This window comes from Vipera ursinii (assembly GCF_947247035.1).
Source record: "Vipera ursinii genome assembly, chromosome: 2".
Classification (NCBI taxonomy): domain Eukaryota; kingdom Metazoa; phylum Chordata; class Lepidosauria; order Squamata; family Viperidae; genus Vipera; species Vipera ursinii.
In genome coordinates, this window is record NC_139513.1 from 127,655,412 (window position 1) to 127,672,323 (window position 16,912).

Here is a 16,912-nt window from a genome sequence, read left to right on the forward strand (position 1 = left end):
TTTATATGGGCTCTGAAAGATAGTGCCAGTTCTTATAGCTATGTTAAATAAGAAGAGAGAAAGGGGAGAAAGGGGAGGGAGGAAGAGAAGAGAGACACGTCAAAGCAGCAAAAGGTAATCTAGGCACCATTCTCTTCCAGCTCAATAGCCTGAGACATCTATGACATCCCTCTGTTCGTGTCCACAAAAGATGGTCCAGGAGATGGCAAAGCACCCCCTCTTCAACAAAATCACTGATGCTGGAGTCTCTGAGTGCCACTCACTCAGCACCAGGATATTGTTGACGGGGAGGAACGGGTGATAAGAAGACAGCAGGAACTGCAGAGGTTAACCAGGCTTGTCTGGTTTCTTGCTGGAAGCCAAATGCTGCCACCCGTGTGTTTCCCGACAGGACCACAGGAGAGGGGAAAGCTGGTTGGAAAGTCAATGTTACAGAGAGCATACTCTGTGTATCCTCACCTAAAGCACACAGAACTTCAGTTACCACAGTACACAATGGGGCCAGTGTGGGGCCAGAATAAAAAAAAAAATTGGGAAGACATTAATATTTAATAAAAGGTAAAGGTTCCCCCGCACATGCGTGCTAGTCGTTTCCGACTCTAGGGGCCGGTGCTCATCTCCGTTTCAAAGCCGAAGAGCCAGCGCTTGTCCGAGGACGTCTCCGTGGTCATGTGGCTGGCATGACTAGATGCCAAAGGCACACGGAACGCTGTTACCTTCCCACCGTAGTGGTCCCAATTTTTCTACTTGCATTTTTACGTGCTTTTGAACTGCTAGGTTGGCAGAAGCTGGGACAAGTAACAGGCGCTCACTCTGTTACGCGGCACTTGGGATTTGACCCGCCAAACTGCCGACCTTCTGATTGACAAGCTCAGCGTCCTAACCCACTGAGCCACCGCGTCCCTATTTAATACATATGATAAAAGAATAAGTGTAAGAAAAGTCAGACTGACTGTAGCCAGCCAGATAATTGTACGGGGGGAAAAAAATCCAGAAGAGAACATGAAAGCCTTAGCGGCAGAACAGAATACCGTACTTTCATATATATTTTTACTATCTTTGTCAAATTTTAAAAAGCCCTGACGGGCAACTCTTAGTGCCAAAACTCTGTAATTTTTAAATGGACGCATCTATAGTCATGAAGAAATGCCTCTGAAAGCATGAGAACGGTGTGATTAGAAGATAAATTCCAATGTAGTTCTGAAGATTAACTTTATATAAATGTAATACTTTCCTCAATATTTTACATTTGTCAGCTTCTATTTTCTAACCCCAATCATTTTAGAGAGCCTGCTTTCCAAATTTCAGCAGGAGACAGCATCATTTGAAAGGAAATGGGGTGGGGCATGACACATAGCCCATGAATTGCCAATTTGTGTTTTTTGAACATTTGTTTTCAAAAAACAAAACAAAACATGCCTTTGGATTATCACCTAGTCACCAGGCCTTGGATATCATACGAAATATCACTGTCATCATCAATTCCACAGCAAAAGAGGAAGCAGATACAGTTCTGGAGTCCCCAGGCATGACTAGAAAAGACTCCTTTCTCAAATCCTGCAAAAAGATTAGGCCTTAACCCTAAACCAGTATATCTAAAGATCTACAGATGCATGGATGTATGGGTAGGTACCACAGGATAGCTTTGAAGATAGCATGTGTTGCTTCTTCCTTATTTGCTAAGTTCTCCTGAGATCTTTCTTTTTTTCTAAGTTCTCCCTCTAACCATCTTCCGTCTGCTAATTCGTGAAGAGAGCCATTTTCCATTTTCTTTTGATGCGCTTAACCTGAAGTCATGGCAAGCAAACCAATCTTCTCAACTTACCTATGGACATAGTTGTTGCGATGAAGATGCAGCAAGCCACAGGATACCTCGCAGGCCATGCGCTGCAGCGTCAAAGGATCGGGTGCCAGTGCCTCTGCCGTGTGGCAGCTTCGTAGGTAGCCCTTTAGGTCACCCTGTTGGAATGGCAATAGTGTTACCCACAACTATAACTGCCTAAAGATCTCTCTCTGCGAGGTGTGAGTGGTTGAAGAAGGAGCATTTCTGCAACGTGGTCAAAAAATGAGACCATGGCGGTTCAGATTTGCCCCCTCAAGATGGAGGGGTGTTCACAGATTCTTGGCCATATTGGAATTCTGCCTATCTGGGGAGACAGAAGAAAGTGTCTTATTTCACTTCCATGGGTTAAAGAAAGACATCTCTCCACCCATTGATAGCAAGCCAAGTAGCTCATTGCAGAGAGAATGAAAAAGTACGCTTCTATAAACTAGAAACATACCTGCTGAACCAATGCTTTCAGATGACCCCAGCAAGAGTCAGGAGACAAGAGGAACATCTCTTCAACCAACCACACTTTTGTCACTTTCCTGTCCCAAAGTTGAGGGGAAGAGGGGAAATTGTATTTCTTCCCCCCCCCCTCCATTAAGGACTTACCAGTGGGCAAAATTCCATCACCAGGAGATAGGGTGTCACCTCCGCGCACTGAGCCAGGCACTGCAGGAGATTGGTATGCTGGAGTGCCCTGGACAGCAAAGGTAAGAGGTAGAAGTGAGACTTGAAGGAAGCAAGCAAGTGGCAGTCCAGAGACAAATTAAGAGAGGGCTTGGAAAAATGTGCAGAGCTGGCAGGGCATTTATTTATTTTATTTACCGTATTTTATTTTAATTCCATTTATATCCCGCCCTTCTCCGAAGACTCAGGGCGGCTTACAAGCTTAGCAGTAGCCTTCATTCTATGTATATGCCTGCTTATTAGGGCTTTCACACACACCCCAAGGGGCATTATTACAAAGTCAGCTTAATTGCCCCCAACAATCTGGGTCCTCATTTTACCTACCTCGGAAGGATGGAAGGCTGAGTCAACCTTGAGCCTGGTGGGACTCGAACCTGCACTAATTGGGTCAAGATTAGTTGCGGTGCAACAGCATTATAGAATGAGAGAAATCAACGGGCTCAGAAACTAAAGAAGTGGGGGAACAGCTAAGGATCAGTGAGAAAGCAAGGAGCAGGATGGTCACAGCTAAGAAGAAGCACACTAGGCTTACAGGTGACACCTCAACTAAGTTAGCCGAGAAAGGACTTTGTTTGAAGGGGCTTCTTTTCTCTTTAGGTTTTCAAGCTACTTTCACGTCAGTTTATGTAAGGACAGGGAAGGGCTCCTACGATACGAGTACAAACTGGCACTAAATAAATGGTCCCAAGCTGTGCCAGCTACCTCAGAAACAATGAGAGCTGTTTGTTCACGAGTCAGTAAAGTAATTCATTGCTTCCCCAGCACTGTCCCTCCCTTTCTGTGTATTTTGGTCAGATTCTCTGGATACCAACAGGAGATTTCTTTGCTACTCCAGGATTCATACTGGGAGAGAAGATGGAATACAGAGTAAGCTATCTTGACATTTCAGAAGCTAAAACAGGACCAACCCTAGTTAGTCTGGGAAGAACCTGTAGGTTTGACAAGCAAGTTGAAAGAACCGTCCTGAAGAAAGACAACAGCAAACTACATTTTGTGAAACTGCCATAAAAACGTCATGGATGTATCATCCAGAGTGAAGCTCAACTCAAGGACGCCTTTAGTTTAAAATCTTATCTTTGAGGATTACAAGCATGTAGATCCTCTCATAACTTCTTAATAATATTCATTTGAGGGAGGGACACCACAAAAGACCCAGGTTTTGGAAGTCCTCAAACCTTGCAAGATTTTGATAATCTTAACTGAGGTTTCATAATATGTTGGGTAAGAAGGCTGGAATTTGCCAGTTTTCAAAATAACACAGGAATCTTATATTTGGGTCATTTAATTTTTTTAAACTTAACATTTGCATTTTATTTTACAAAGGGTATAAGTGCTACATTCAGGAAGCTCTGAAGTTCAGCTATCTCTCTTTCGCTCCTTTGTCAGCGTCAGACCAAAGCTTCTGCTTTGACCTAGAGATATTTTCATCGTCATCTCTCATGATCCAGCCCTGGGGAAGCAGATAGTTTCCATTCACATAAGCCTTATGTTCCCACATCTCTTATACAGATCCTGGCTGGAACTGTAATAGCCACAAATAAAAGAACACCTGTGGTATGCTCACAGGTGCAGCTCCACAGAAATCTTGTCCAAATGCTGAGGAAATCTAGATAGTCTATAGCCTGCTATTGAAAGACCTAAGAGAACTTACCTGTAAGGCTGTGCCTCTTCCAAGAATTGCATTTGATCCTGCACGCTCGCACTGGCCTTAAGCTCTTTTACCACCACCTGAGTACTGCTCAACCCTGCATTTACCTCACCGAGGAACACCTAAAATGAAAAAGAGAGATATACAGTCACCTTGATCTGGGATCTTGCACTTCTGATTTAGGATGATAATGACTTTATGAGCTAGGGAGAGTCACAATAGTTGTCATATAAAACTGTAGTAATAGATCAGCATCCTCTTAAGTAGCCACCAGAGTTCCATCACGAAATTTACTGCAACTTTATAATACAGCAAGAATAAGAAATTTGCTAACCCTCCTTGCCCTCGTTTTTTTCATTTATGGACATTCTTAAACAATACTGGGAAACTTTCATGCATAAGAGTCAATTAAGTCATCCACAGTACCAAGCCAACGTTTGGATCAGTAATTTGCCAATGGGTAACTACTAATGTTCCACTAGCAACCACAACAGAAGCTTTCTGCAAAAGCACAAGTTCACGCAGCAACCACTAATATAAATTATCTTTATATGCTGGGCTTACGTTTTTATGTTCCACATAAAAATTTAATTCATGTATTTATTTTGTTTATATTTATTCCATTGTCTAGCTCTCAAGTATTTTTCAGGTTATAATGCACCATAAAAGAGTCATTTGGTTTCTATGTCCTACACACCACTTCCCTGCACACATATTCTTGTTTACCCTGCTCTTAGGCTCCAGGGTCCTAATGCAACTTTGCTATCAGTTCTTCAACTGGCTTTCCGTGGCAATTTAATGGAAAACTAGGCAAACTTTCCATAACGCCCAACTAGGAGGCAATAGAAATAAAACATAAGAAAAATCAGTAATGCTGCATGGGGTCTATGAGAAGTGCCAGATCTAATCTATTAGTTCCAGAGTTAGCCTTATCCTCTGCCTCTCCTCTTTTGGCAATTGCACCTCATTGAGTAGAACAATAACAGCCTTTTGGTCTTTCCACTAAATAGCTCACTTTTATGTACTGGGACTTAATGCAGAATTGACATTTCCATTTTTTAATTCTGTAAGTGAACATATATCGTTCCACGCTCTCACTCCTCTGCTGCCATGAGCACTACTCAAAGGGACAGCCCCGACGCCTAAGAATGAAATCTACTCTATTCTTTCAACTTACTAATTTCACTTCCTTTGCCTTTGGCTTTTTCTCTGTATCGTCTCTTCCTTCCCATCCTTCCTGTGTTAATTGCAGATTGGGGATCAGCCCAGCTTACCTTGCCAAACCATCCATGGCCAATTTCTTTGAGGTATAGCAGACTGTGGCGTCCCAGGTCAGTGGATTTGAGCAACTGCACTGTGAAAGAACACATAGAGCAGTCTGAATTTCTGCACCCTCCTCTTTCTGATAAGTTGGTTGCTGTACCAGCTTGACCCCATGCTGTCTCATTCTAGCTTTCTGCAGAAGAGGCCTGGGACAACAGCTGCATGCAGATTCAGATACAGGAAAATCCTCAGAGAAAAGTGGAGATGTCAACTTCTGGAACCAGGTTCGTTGCAATTCTTTGCTACACTGGCAGAATCAAGGCGGGGCCGAAGAATTTTTCCCAAGCACAGAAAGAAACAAGGAGCTTTCTCCTACAATCAGATGTCTGCCTGAGCTTCCAGGCATCTGTTCAGGGTCTACTCAAGCAGGCTCTCCAGTGCCCCAAATGCAGCAATGCCACCCTTCATTCCCGCAGTGCCAGACACCATTGTTCCCATCACACCGAGAAGCAAAGGCTTTATTGTTGTCCTCGGCAGCAGTGGCTAGAGCTAAACATTGAATCCATTCTTTATGGGGTCCATTTGGATCACTGGGCTACACAGTGTGGGCAGAGCAGAGCGGAGCCATCGCATGGCTAAGTGGCTCGTCCCTCTCCCTCCTACCCAGTGGGACAAGTCTTGGATTCCTCAGTGGCTTCACATGGGAAGGAATGCAGGGCCCGTGGGATCTGGGATCAAAAAGCCCTTTGTCTCCAATGTAGTGGAGGAGAACAAACCTTCAGGCAGGACAAGCAGCAGCCTCTGCTGAGGTGAAAAGATCAAGGGCAGATGCCCTATCTGCAAGCCTACTCCATTACTTCTTCTTTTGCTTGCTCTCCAGCTAGCTAATGGAGGACGTTGGCTGCTCAGGCTGTATGCCTGTTCTCCAGGTATATCCAACATAGGGAAGGTGCCCTACAAATTCCTCTGTCCCCTAAATCAGAATGCCTTGCCCCTTTGAGCCCACAAGATGGCATTGGCAACTCACACTACACAGCATACTTATGTGAGAAACCAGAATAATCTGGAAGATACTAGTTGAGGGGGGAGAGGGCAGAGAGAGAAAGGAGAAAATTTGGAATATCACCACAAATACGCTGTTGAGCAATAGGTAGGTACAAAGTTCTAGCACCCAAGAAAGGAGCAACAGGCTCTTATTAAAGAAAGGACTGCCATTACTAGCTCTCTCTCCTCTTCTGTTTATACCTGGCACTAAAATGATTAAAGCAAGATTAGGGATCTCTTGCTTTAGGGGCAAACCACAGGATTTTGAAGTAGAAGGTAGGGAAGGAGGAATACATGGCCTTCAGCCTAGGGCAGGGGTAGGCAACCTTGGCTCTTTTATGACTCGTGGACTTCAACTCCCAGAATTCCTGAGCCAGCATGACTGGCTCAGGAATTCTGGGAGTTGAAGTCCACAAGTCATAAAAGAGCCAAGGTTGCCTACCCCTGGCCTAGGCTATTCAATAGAAATATGCAACCTAGGCAGCAAATACATCCTTAGATGTGAGAAGATGCATGACAAAGCCTGACTATATACAGAGGAACGGGATTCAAGAATCAAGCCTTTAGGTACTCCAAACAAATTGACAGGGGAAGAATATCTTAGACAAAAATCCTTTCCTTCTCAGCTGCTTCCAATGGCAACAGAGCATTGACGTCGCAGGAGAGAATTGGGCCTTTACAGGAACCGAATTCCATGATTAGAAGCGGATTTGATCCACCTCAACATATTCTCTGTCAAGCAGCTGCAAGTGGGTTGTGGGGGAATCCAGCCAAGCTTATGCATTCCCTTGACAAAGGTGGGTTGGAGGATATGAAGCCTGGAGATTTGCAGTATACAAAAAAGATGGCTGACTCCAAAAGGACAGAAGGCATCTAAGCAGTTGTCTGCAGAACGGGATCTTTGGAGAATAATTCTTGGTTTATTCTCCCAAGATCCTGTTCTGCAGACAACTGCTTAGAATGTTGGATACACACCATTAGGAGGCTAGTGTATCCCACTTTAGCTCTTTGCAAGCAATTCTTGTTACGTTAGCTTTAATTCCCTCTATTGAATTGAGAACTCTGAATGGAGGTTGGGGATGTGTATAAAACATATCAAGCAATATTACACGGGAAAAGATTTCATTTTAAACAGAAAATCTGCTTTTCTGGTGAAGTATAACTCAAAAGCTTCCATCTCACTATAGCAGCTTTTACCAATCTGGCCACACTTCAAATGTAATGGACCTCAGCTTTCAAGATTTTTGGCCATGGTCATGCATGCTACAGGATTCTGAGAACTGAAATCCACACATCTGGAGACCTTTCTAACCAAAGTAGCCTTTATTATTTCAGCTCCATAGCCTATAGCAATGAAATATTAAACCAAAAAGCAGAACATTGGGGAAAAATACACTATGTTAATTCAAAACTGACACACTCAACAAAATGAGTTAAGGGTATTTTGTAAATAAAAGACTTCCATTAAAAATGGTTTTTAAGCAGACACCTAGAGCACTGGGGTTTGTGATATCAAAACCAAATCTGTGTTTTACAAGGTAGAAAGATCATTACATAAAAAAACCCATAAAAGATACTCAGAGCCTTGGATAATGAATAGAGGACATAAAAAGGAATGACATTTATTTCATATGATAGAATATAGTCTTAATATTTTATATGTATTGAAATTATTAAGAATATTGAGCAGAAACTATCCTGATTATTTGTTAAATCTAACTCTAAAGAGAGGTGGGAGGAGGAGGAAGGAGTAGGAAAAGAAAGAAAGAAAGAAGAAAGAAAGAAAGAAAGAAAGAAAGAAAGAAAGAAAGAAAGAAAGAAAGAAAGAAAGAGGAGGAGGAGGAGGAGGAGGAGAAGGAGAAGGAGAAGGAGAAGGAGAAGGAGAAGAAGAAGAAGAAGAAGAAGAAGAAGAAGAAGAAGAAGAAGAAGAAGAAGAAGAAGAAGAAGAAGAAGAAGAAGAAGAAGAAGTAGTGTGAATAAACTTGTGCCCTCTAAAAGCATCTGAGTTACATTTCCAGGATGTCAAGGCAATCTCTAAGACCTCCATGAATTTAGTCCCCGTACACACGGAGGATGTAAAGTTTAGACATTCAGGGTCATTCTATACAGCACCAGAATGGCATATTTATCTATTTATTTGTATGCAGCTCTTAATAGTTAATAGTGGAGGTACTCGTGCTATTACTATCATGTTTCCCCCTCCATCCCACTGTTTGAGGCCATCTTTTTCTATGGAAGGATATGTACCATTACTGAAGGAACATAGTAAGAATGTGCAGGGGGAATACCTATGCAGAAGAAGAAAAAAGAGAAGTCCTAAAGGTAAAGGTAAAGGTTCCCCCGCACATTCGTGCTAGTCGTTTCCGACTCTAGGGGCCGGTGCTCATCTCCGTTTCAAAGACGAAGAGCCAGCGCTTGTCCGAGGACGTCTCCGTGGTCATGTGGCCGGCATGACTAGACGCCAAAGGCGCACGAAACGCTGTTACCTTCCCACCGTAGTGGTCCCTATTTTTCTACTTGCATTTATTACATGCTTTCGAACTGCTAGGTTGGCAGAAGCTGGGACGAGTAACAGACGCTCACTCTGTTACGCGGCACTCGGGATTCAACCCGCCAAACTGCTGACCTTCTGATCGACAAGCTCAGCGTCCTAACCCACTGAGCCACCGCGTCCTTGTTAGAGAAGTCCTACAGCATATTAAAGTCTAAGATTTTTATTGTGAGAGAAATACTTGCTGAGGTGGGCTCTACGCTACAAATGCTTGTATCTTTAAAATAATATCAGTATTTTAAGTCCTAAAGAGCACTGAGTTGATTGGGTGCAAAAATGCTGTCCTCTCACTTTTTTTAAAATCACCTTGAACCTGCATGTGTAAATGGGCTGTGAAAATAACTTTGAGGAAGAGGAGGAAGACAAGAGAACACCCAAGGCAATGATAAGAGAAATCTGAGCCCAGAGCAGGAATGGATTTAGAAAAAAACATCTCAGACTGGATCTTCCCTTGTTCTCTTCGGGGTAAAAGTAGGGAAGGGGAAATATACTCAGAACGGCAAGATTCTGTTGACTGTCACCCTATAATAAAGGTAGTTTTAATATTCATGATTTTGCCATTCAAGTATGGTCTATCTCAAAGGGATGACCACATTACATTTGATTAAAGTATTTTATTTGTACGTGCACTTCCTCTTCTTCAAGGTTATTCTCACAGTTCATTACAGCACAATAACAATAATTAAAGGGAGGATTTCTTCCGACAGTAGTGGGAAATTGGGCTCCTTGTTTCTTTTCGGAAGCACAAAATCTAGGTGATAATTCCAAGACTGTCAGCAACAGAAGAATTCAAAGTTTTGCTTTCTCCCTTTCCCACGCAGATGCCATCCAGGTGTTACTTCTCTCTAAGATGGAAATCTCCAGATTGGTGGGACATGCTGAACACGGTGCCCAGGAATTATGGAGCCCTGGGAATTGTAGTCCTATCCATCTGGATAACATAAATTTGTCAATGCTGCTGTGCACACAAAGCATGAAAATCACTACTGCAAGTATCCACAGGGAGAAAAAAAAGTTTAATGAAGTAAGCTTAATGCAGACGCTTCACTTGATTACCTGAGCGCCCGGGTTGCCTAGACATTGGCAAAGATACTTCGGTGAGAGGCAGAATATAAACTTCGGGGCCATTCTGTGTGGCTGGTGAGCCTTGGGCTGAGAATTCACTAGGATATTCCTCCCCGTCAGCATTACTGAATTCCTGGGGCAAGAAAGATAAGGAGAATAAAAGTGTAGAATGGGGCAATAGAGCAATGTTACGAATGTGGAGAGGAGAAGGTTTGAGACATGCATTTGGTCATCTCTAGACACATAATCCTCCTCTCAATGGGAGGATTATGGCAATAAAGCATGCAAAGCAACTTTGACTCATTCAAGCAGCCTTCCCCCAACCTGCTACGGTACACTCCAGTTGTTGGATCGCCATCCCTAAACATCCTAGTCATTTCAATAGTAACTGGGAACTGGGGAAGTTATGTTAACAAATATCAGGCAGGCATTGGACTGACGAAGGCTGCTTTGAAATATCATCCTGACTACCACCAGCAGTTTATGTGCTCACGCATGGATGACCTTTCATAGATATTCCACAGCAGTACATAATTCTGCATGCAAAGAACCACTGACTCAGTGCTTGCTATCTGCAGAAAAGGCTGGGGATGACGCTTTGCCTGAAATATTTATTAAATCCCAAACCATATGGATCAATGGGCCAATTCGATACAAGGCAATTCACTGGGTTCCTAAATACACATGAAAAAGTGCAAAGAACTCACAGCCATTCTTTGGCACAGGTAACCAATGTGTGAATAATCACACGGAAGGGAAAGAAAAATGCCGTCCCTTCACTGCCGTACAGCACTAGCAGAGGAATCTCTGCACGCACAGTTGTGTTACACACTTGTGAGAAGAACTGAATCTACAGTCCTCACATCTATATGCCCATGTGTCCATGTGGACTAGTGTAACCGTACTGTAACTGAGCTATTTTCTCCCATAATCTGTCTTAACGAATACCCATAACAGACTAGGAAAAAGAGCAGACACAGCCCAATGGACACATACACCCTCACTCAGTCCTATAACATGGATCCAGCTGCTTGAAATGGAATTGCAGAACATACACTTTTCGGTAGTAGCAAACCATTTTGTGTGAAGATGATCCCACGCACACTTTGGGAGGCTAAGGATCACTACTGCAACCTAAAGGTTCAGCGCGCTACTTTATTGCCCCTGGGGGAAAGAGCTGATTCACACAAACAGTTTCCCATCTGTGCAGTTCCATTTCAGATAACCACCTCCACAGCAGAGGAGATATGCACACCATGACAGAGGCACATAAACTACACAGTCACTCTTTCCCATCCAGCTACAGACATGCCCCATTAGAATTGGGGGGTAACAGAGACAGCCGTGCACTCAGTCACTCTTTTTTCTTTTTCTTCTTCTTCTTTTTTTTTAATCTTTTCACCCACAGATCTATGCATGTGGGGGAATGTAGTGCTGGGTTCAGGACAAAGCCCAAGGTGATCGGTTCTAATGTATTTCATGACAGCCAATTTCAGATTTTCTCCAAAAGAAAAAAGATGCCCCATGGAGACAAAGGTTTGAAAGAGAGGACAAAAGCAAAATAAAGACAGCATTCCCCGCCAGACTCTCTGCAGGTCCATGGGGCAGGTCATAGCCAGAGCTACTGCTTCCAGCCCGTACCCCAGCCTCGCCTTTGCATGGGGAAGTAGGAAGACTTCAGGGGATCCAAGTGAAGAGCAACGACCCATCGCCCCGCCTAAGGGCCTTCTCCTGCCATCCCACCTCGATCCCCCGATTTTTAAAGTGTGGTCAGCGGCGGCTGCTCTGCTCCCTCCCCCCTGCCCCCCCCCAGTGAAAGACAGAGTCATAAGCACAGTTGTGGGAGAAGCAGCCTCACCTTGGTCAGGGGGCAGGGGGAGGGCTGCCCAGGGTTCCCCAGTTCTACATTACAGGCTGTTTTGGGCACTGTGCTGGCCCCCGTGCAGGGCAGACACCTCAAAACCATCCTCAGCCTCTTCTCCCGGGATTGGCTTCTCCAGCTCTAGGCAAGAGTGCCCAGAGAAAGAGTGTTAATAGGTGCACCATCCCTTAGCACTCTGCTCCCCTCACTACTGCCTGTGGAGTTCAAGGCAGCCCCATCAACCCTGCCCATCCCTCAGCCATCCACCCACCTGCCCATCCCTGCTTAAGGCTTTGCCTTCCTCTCTGCTCTCGTTCAGTTCTCCTGCAGAGTGAGACCAGTCGGTTCTTCTAATTACCTGGATGAACTTTTTCCTACTGAAGGTTGCCCCAGCAATCAGGTAGGAAAGGGTGAGCATTCCCAGTGAGCATCTTAAGCTTGGATAACCGTGAGCTGCTGCCTTCCTGGCTGTTCCAAGAGGAAAGCACAGAGCCCACTCACAGACTTGTTTCATGCCCCTATATAGGCAGAGTGGGAAGGATCCTGAAGTGCTTCATTGTTCCCACTGTGGAACCTGGCTACCTCTGTAAGCTGTGACAGAACTGTCTATCACTCCAGGCTGAACACTCCTCCTCCTCCTCCTCCTCCTCCTCCATGGCTGGTCAAGAGCCTCCACAAGAATGCCAGCTATGGGGCAAGCATTTTCCAGCACATTCTGTGCCTCTGAAATCACATCACTGCCCACTTCCTTTGGGTCTTTCTAGAGCACATGGTAACCTACCACACTTGGGAGATTCTTGCCGAATTGGGAAGATTTTTCTTAAGGACTAAAAGGCAAGTACTCAGATAAGAAGGGACAGAGAATTACTCCTGGTTCACAGTATTAGGCTCCGCTCTCTGTTGAGCAGTATGTAACGCAATGTGCACAAATCCTCTAGCTCCTGATGAAGTCAACAGAGCACATAAACTCATTCTGTGAAGGGGTAGAGGGCTGAAAGAAAGCGGGGGGGGGGGGCTGCTTTTAGAGTCCTTTGCCTACAAGAGAAGCACTTGAAATAGATCACAGGCAGGACACATCCCAAAGGTGCTTTTTCCAAAAGGTAGCTGGACTTTTTCTTTTTCCTTTGAAAAGGTTGAGAAGCTAAATGTTTTCAAAGGAAAAAAAACCAAGAAAGTCCAATTGCCTTTTGGGGGGGAAAAACACTTTTGGGACAACCACAACCTGGATGATTGAGAATCTCCATAGACATCATAGGCTGGAAACTCTGAGCATCATCTCTTGATGGAACTGCATCCAGTTATCACACTCAAGAATACCCCGTTGCTATTTCAAGTCAACCTATTAACTCTTTCCTCCTCTCTCTACATTTCTCTACTGATGCGTCACTTTTTTCCCCCTGTTGTTAGTTGCGAAGTCGTGTCCGACCCATCGCGATCCCATGGACAATGTTCCTCCAGGCCTTCCTGTCCTCTACCATCTCCTGGAGTCCATTTAAGCTCACGCCTACTGCTTCAGTAACTCCATCCAGCCACCTCATTCTCTGTCGTCCCCTTCTTCTATTGCCCTCAATCTTTCCCAGCATTAGGCTCTTCTCCAGTGAGGTGTTTTTTTTTCCCTAGGACTCCCATCTGCACCTCATGATATAACACAACCCCAGGATGCTGCTTTCCCTAAAAAAAATTCCTAAACTTTTCCTGAATGAGGACATCCCCCGCCCTCACTCCATCATGGAAGAGACCTTTAAAACCACACCAAGAGCAGGACTAGAAAGGTACCTCATAATGGAGTCAAACTGTTCAATGTATAAAAAGAAAGTTTCTTTATAACAGCCATGTTCCTGGAAGCCAAAGCCAGGCCTAAGCCTCTATATAACATTTCAGAAAGAGTGAAAATACATCTTGCGTTGACACAACATTTTGCCTCACAATGCTTCTGTAGGGAGAGATCGGAACTCATGTATACTTTGGTATCTTCTACTAAGTGAAAGGAAGTAGCAGGTCACGGGAAGGACCTTTCCCTGCCCAAAACCCCAGGAAAAATGCCGTCGATCACACCTAGATGTGCAAGAATCTGACCCGGATAAGATGGCTTCTTATGCTCTCATTCATCTGCTTCTGCCTCTGGCTTGCAAAAGCTCGTTAGGCCTTTTTACTTCTATCACGCTGCCAGACAGCCATCCCCTGCTGTGCTCGGAGACTTGCTTCTCAGCAAGCCCCTGCCACAAGGCTTTAATCTGATGTCCCAGCCCTCATCTCCGCCTTACCCCACTGAATGCCCTCCTGCTGCAACCCCTGCTGCTGAGATGGCTCGACTTGCGCTTCTCGCCTCTGACACATAAATGCACCACGTCGTCCCTCTGACTCTTTATTTTCTGCCTGTGCTTTATACTCCAGGGTGGCCCACGCTGCTTCTTCAGGACTACTCTGATAGGGACGTAACGGTAAAAGCAGGTTCCAGCTTTGTCTTCACGCCGAGCATTATTTCCGTCTCCTTGCAAAGAAGAGGACGTGTTCCTGTAACCTTCCCCCAGCCTGGGGGCCTTTAGATTAGCTAGGTGACAAACTTCAGAAACCCCAGCGATGTATCCAGAAGCCACCAGGATGGCAACGGCCGTCAAGGACACAGCAGAAGACTTTGTCTGAGGCTCGGCTATGCCACAGGCAGCCAGAGAGATTTGGACTTCCCCCTGAACTTACCTTGAAGCCAATGCCCCCTTTCTTGCAGCACAGACAGGCCAACATGAGGAAGATGAAGGTGAAGAGTCCTGAAAAGGAAACGGCCACCACCACCAGAGAGGAGGACCAGGAGAGCTCACTCAAGGGAGTGCCATCTGTAGGGAGATAAGTAAGAGGGTAAAGTTGAGAGAGGAAGATTCAGGAAAGAGTGTTGGGAGGAGGACCAAATATTTGCAAAGCCAAGCCAGAGAGAGTGCAGCTGGGATGGAGCCCAGCAGGAGGCCTCTGGTCTACATCTTGCACGGCTTTAGTTCCCCTTTCTTGCAGACTCAAAGCAAGTTCAGAAATCAAAGATTCCCTCTTGCTGTATTCCCTGCTCTCTTACACCCACTTGTCTCTGACAAATCCACCATCCTTTCAATCCTGTTTGAAAGAAAAGGAAAGATGCCGTTCTGTTCTCCCAGCTGCTCTCCTAATCTGCTCCCAGAAATGGGCCAGTTTAAATCCAGCGGCTCAAAAGAAGCAAACAGCCAACCTGGCTTTTCCATCTATGAAGAAAATAAGGCTTGTCAAGCTCATCTCGTGGCCTCCCAGCTTGGACAGGCACGGAGTCTCAGCAAGGCAGAAATCCTACCGCATCATGCGGTTTTATCCATGTAGCACCGTAATCATGGATGCTGATGCCTTAACACTCTCAGGTCACTGAGTAACCCTGACCTCCCACTTCCCACAGCTCGGATGATTCCCATCAATCTGCTCTACTCTGCACTTCCCTGATTTGTAATTGTTATGTGTATAGATATAGCCTCGGTATGTTTCACGGCCTGAATTCATGGCACTTTTCGATGCCCATCATTTTGCCAATATGCACAAAGCAACACATTCAGAAAATGCAGAGGGCAAGTTTCAATTTTTGATCAGCCAACTGGCTGGCTAATTGAGCAATGGCTTTGAACGAAGGCCTCACTTTGGGAGAAAAAAGTACTTTCCGTTAAACTTAAGAGTGCTTTTTCTCCTGAAACATGAAGGATCTTGAGAAAATTGCAGAGATTTCACAAGGAGGAAAGAATGGACACATATGCTCTGTCTTGGAGGCTCACTGTATCCATTACTTTTTAAGACGGACATACATCCTGGCTTTCAAAAGACTAAAAAGGAGATAAGAAAACAGAAGACACAAAAATTAACCTCAGAGGATGAGAAAAAGGGAAGGTCGGTAAGCAGCGGAAAGATTAAAGGCAGCCCAATCACAGTGTTCAGAATGCTTTGTAATGCGAAATAATTAATCTGGCATTTTATATAGTACCAAGGAAATGATTGGACTGGTTGCTCCACGAGTTCATAAATAAATACCCTGGAGGTAAGGAAAATATAGGTGGGAGGTCATTATAGCATGCTTAAGTAGGAGGATGAAGGATATACTGTGCTGTAAGGGAAAACTCTTGACTAGGTATAGGCATATTAGACAACACAGTAGATGCTACAACACATGCGCGGTCATAAATCTTTGTGCTCTAGCAGCTTATAATTCCACATATACGAAAACATGGGGAGGGGGGGTCCCCTTATGACAGCATTACCATAGTAATGAGTATCTCTTCCTTCCTTGCTTATCCTCAGTAGTGGAATTTTAACTTTTCTGCAAGAAAGCATCCTTGTTTCTGTCAGCCAAGGGAGAAGCCCAGGGGCATAGGAACTTTGGGTCATGACTGGCACTCTTCCTTCTGAGGCCAGAAACTGGCAATTCATTTGCATACTGCTATGGGTAATACAGCTGATGCCTTAGGAATCTGCTGCTCTGACAGTTCTATGCCATAGAAGGAAAAAAATTAAAATTCTTCAGCCTCCAAAGTTGGGTTTAGGGCACTAATCTTGCAAAATGTTTAATTCATAAACACACACAGAGAGAGAGAGAGAGAGAGAGAGAGAAGTGCAATACATTTTGAACTAGAAAACACATAGATGCCCGTGCTGCAAGGATACTGAGGAGATTCTTCTGGCCCGTTGTCTAGGTGGGGACTCCCAGTTAGGAACTGAAAATGTCCCTTTGATTGGATTAAGGTCTTAAAAGGGAACAATTTCAGCAGGGTGTTTTACTCCCTTATTCCTAGTTTACGGCCCACTGGGATAATTTAATTTTAATAGATGGCTCTAATTTCTAGCAAGTGTCAAGCCCTTCCGAAGCCTTGCAGCTGCTCTTTCAAGGGAGGTCAACCCAGGGGTAAATTAATGACACAAAAGACATGCCTGCTGAGTGGGAAGTGACAGCACAGCTGGAAATGTCTGAAA

At 44.6% G+C, this 16,912-nt stretch overlaps 1 protein-coding gene across 1 annotated transcript in view; it reads right to left on the reverse strand.

The window, feature by feature from the left end:
* AATK (apoptosis associated tyrosine kinase) overlaps positions 1 to 16,912 on the reverse strand; it is a 77,041-nt gene that overhangs the window by 15,046 nt on the left and 45,083 nt on the right. Inside the window, exons 2-7 of the mRNA XM_083354445.1 lie at positions 14,645 to 14,778; positions 10,078 to 10,219; positions 5,438 to 5,517; positions 4,167 to 4,285; positions 2,438 to 2,525; positions 1,826 to 1,959 (exon numbers count right to left, since the gene is read on the reverse strand). Of these exons, the coding sequence (XP_083210571.1) occupies positions 1,826 to 1,959; positions 2,438 to 2,525; positions 4,167 to 4,285; positions 5,438 to 5,517; positions 10,078 to 10,219; positions 14,645 to 14,778 (697 nt within the window). The remainder of the gene's footprint in view (positions 1 to 1,825; positions 1,960 to 2,437; positions 2,526 to 4,166; positions 4,286 to 5,437; positions 5,518 to 10,077; positions 10,220 to 14,644; positions 14,779 to 16,912) is intronic.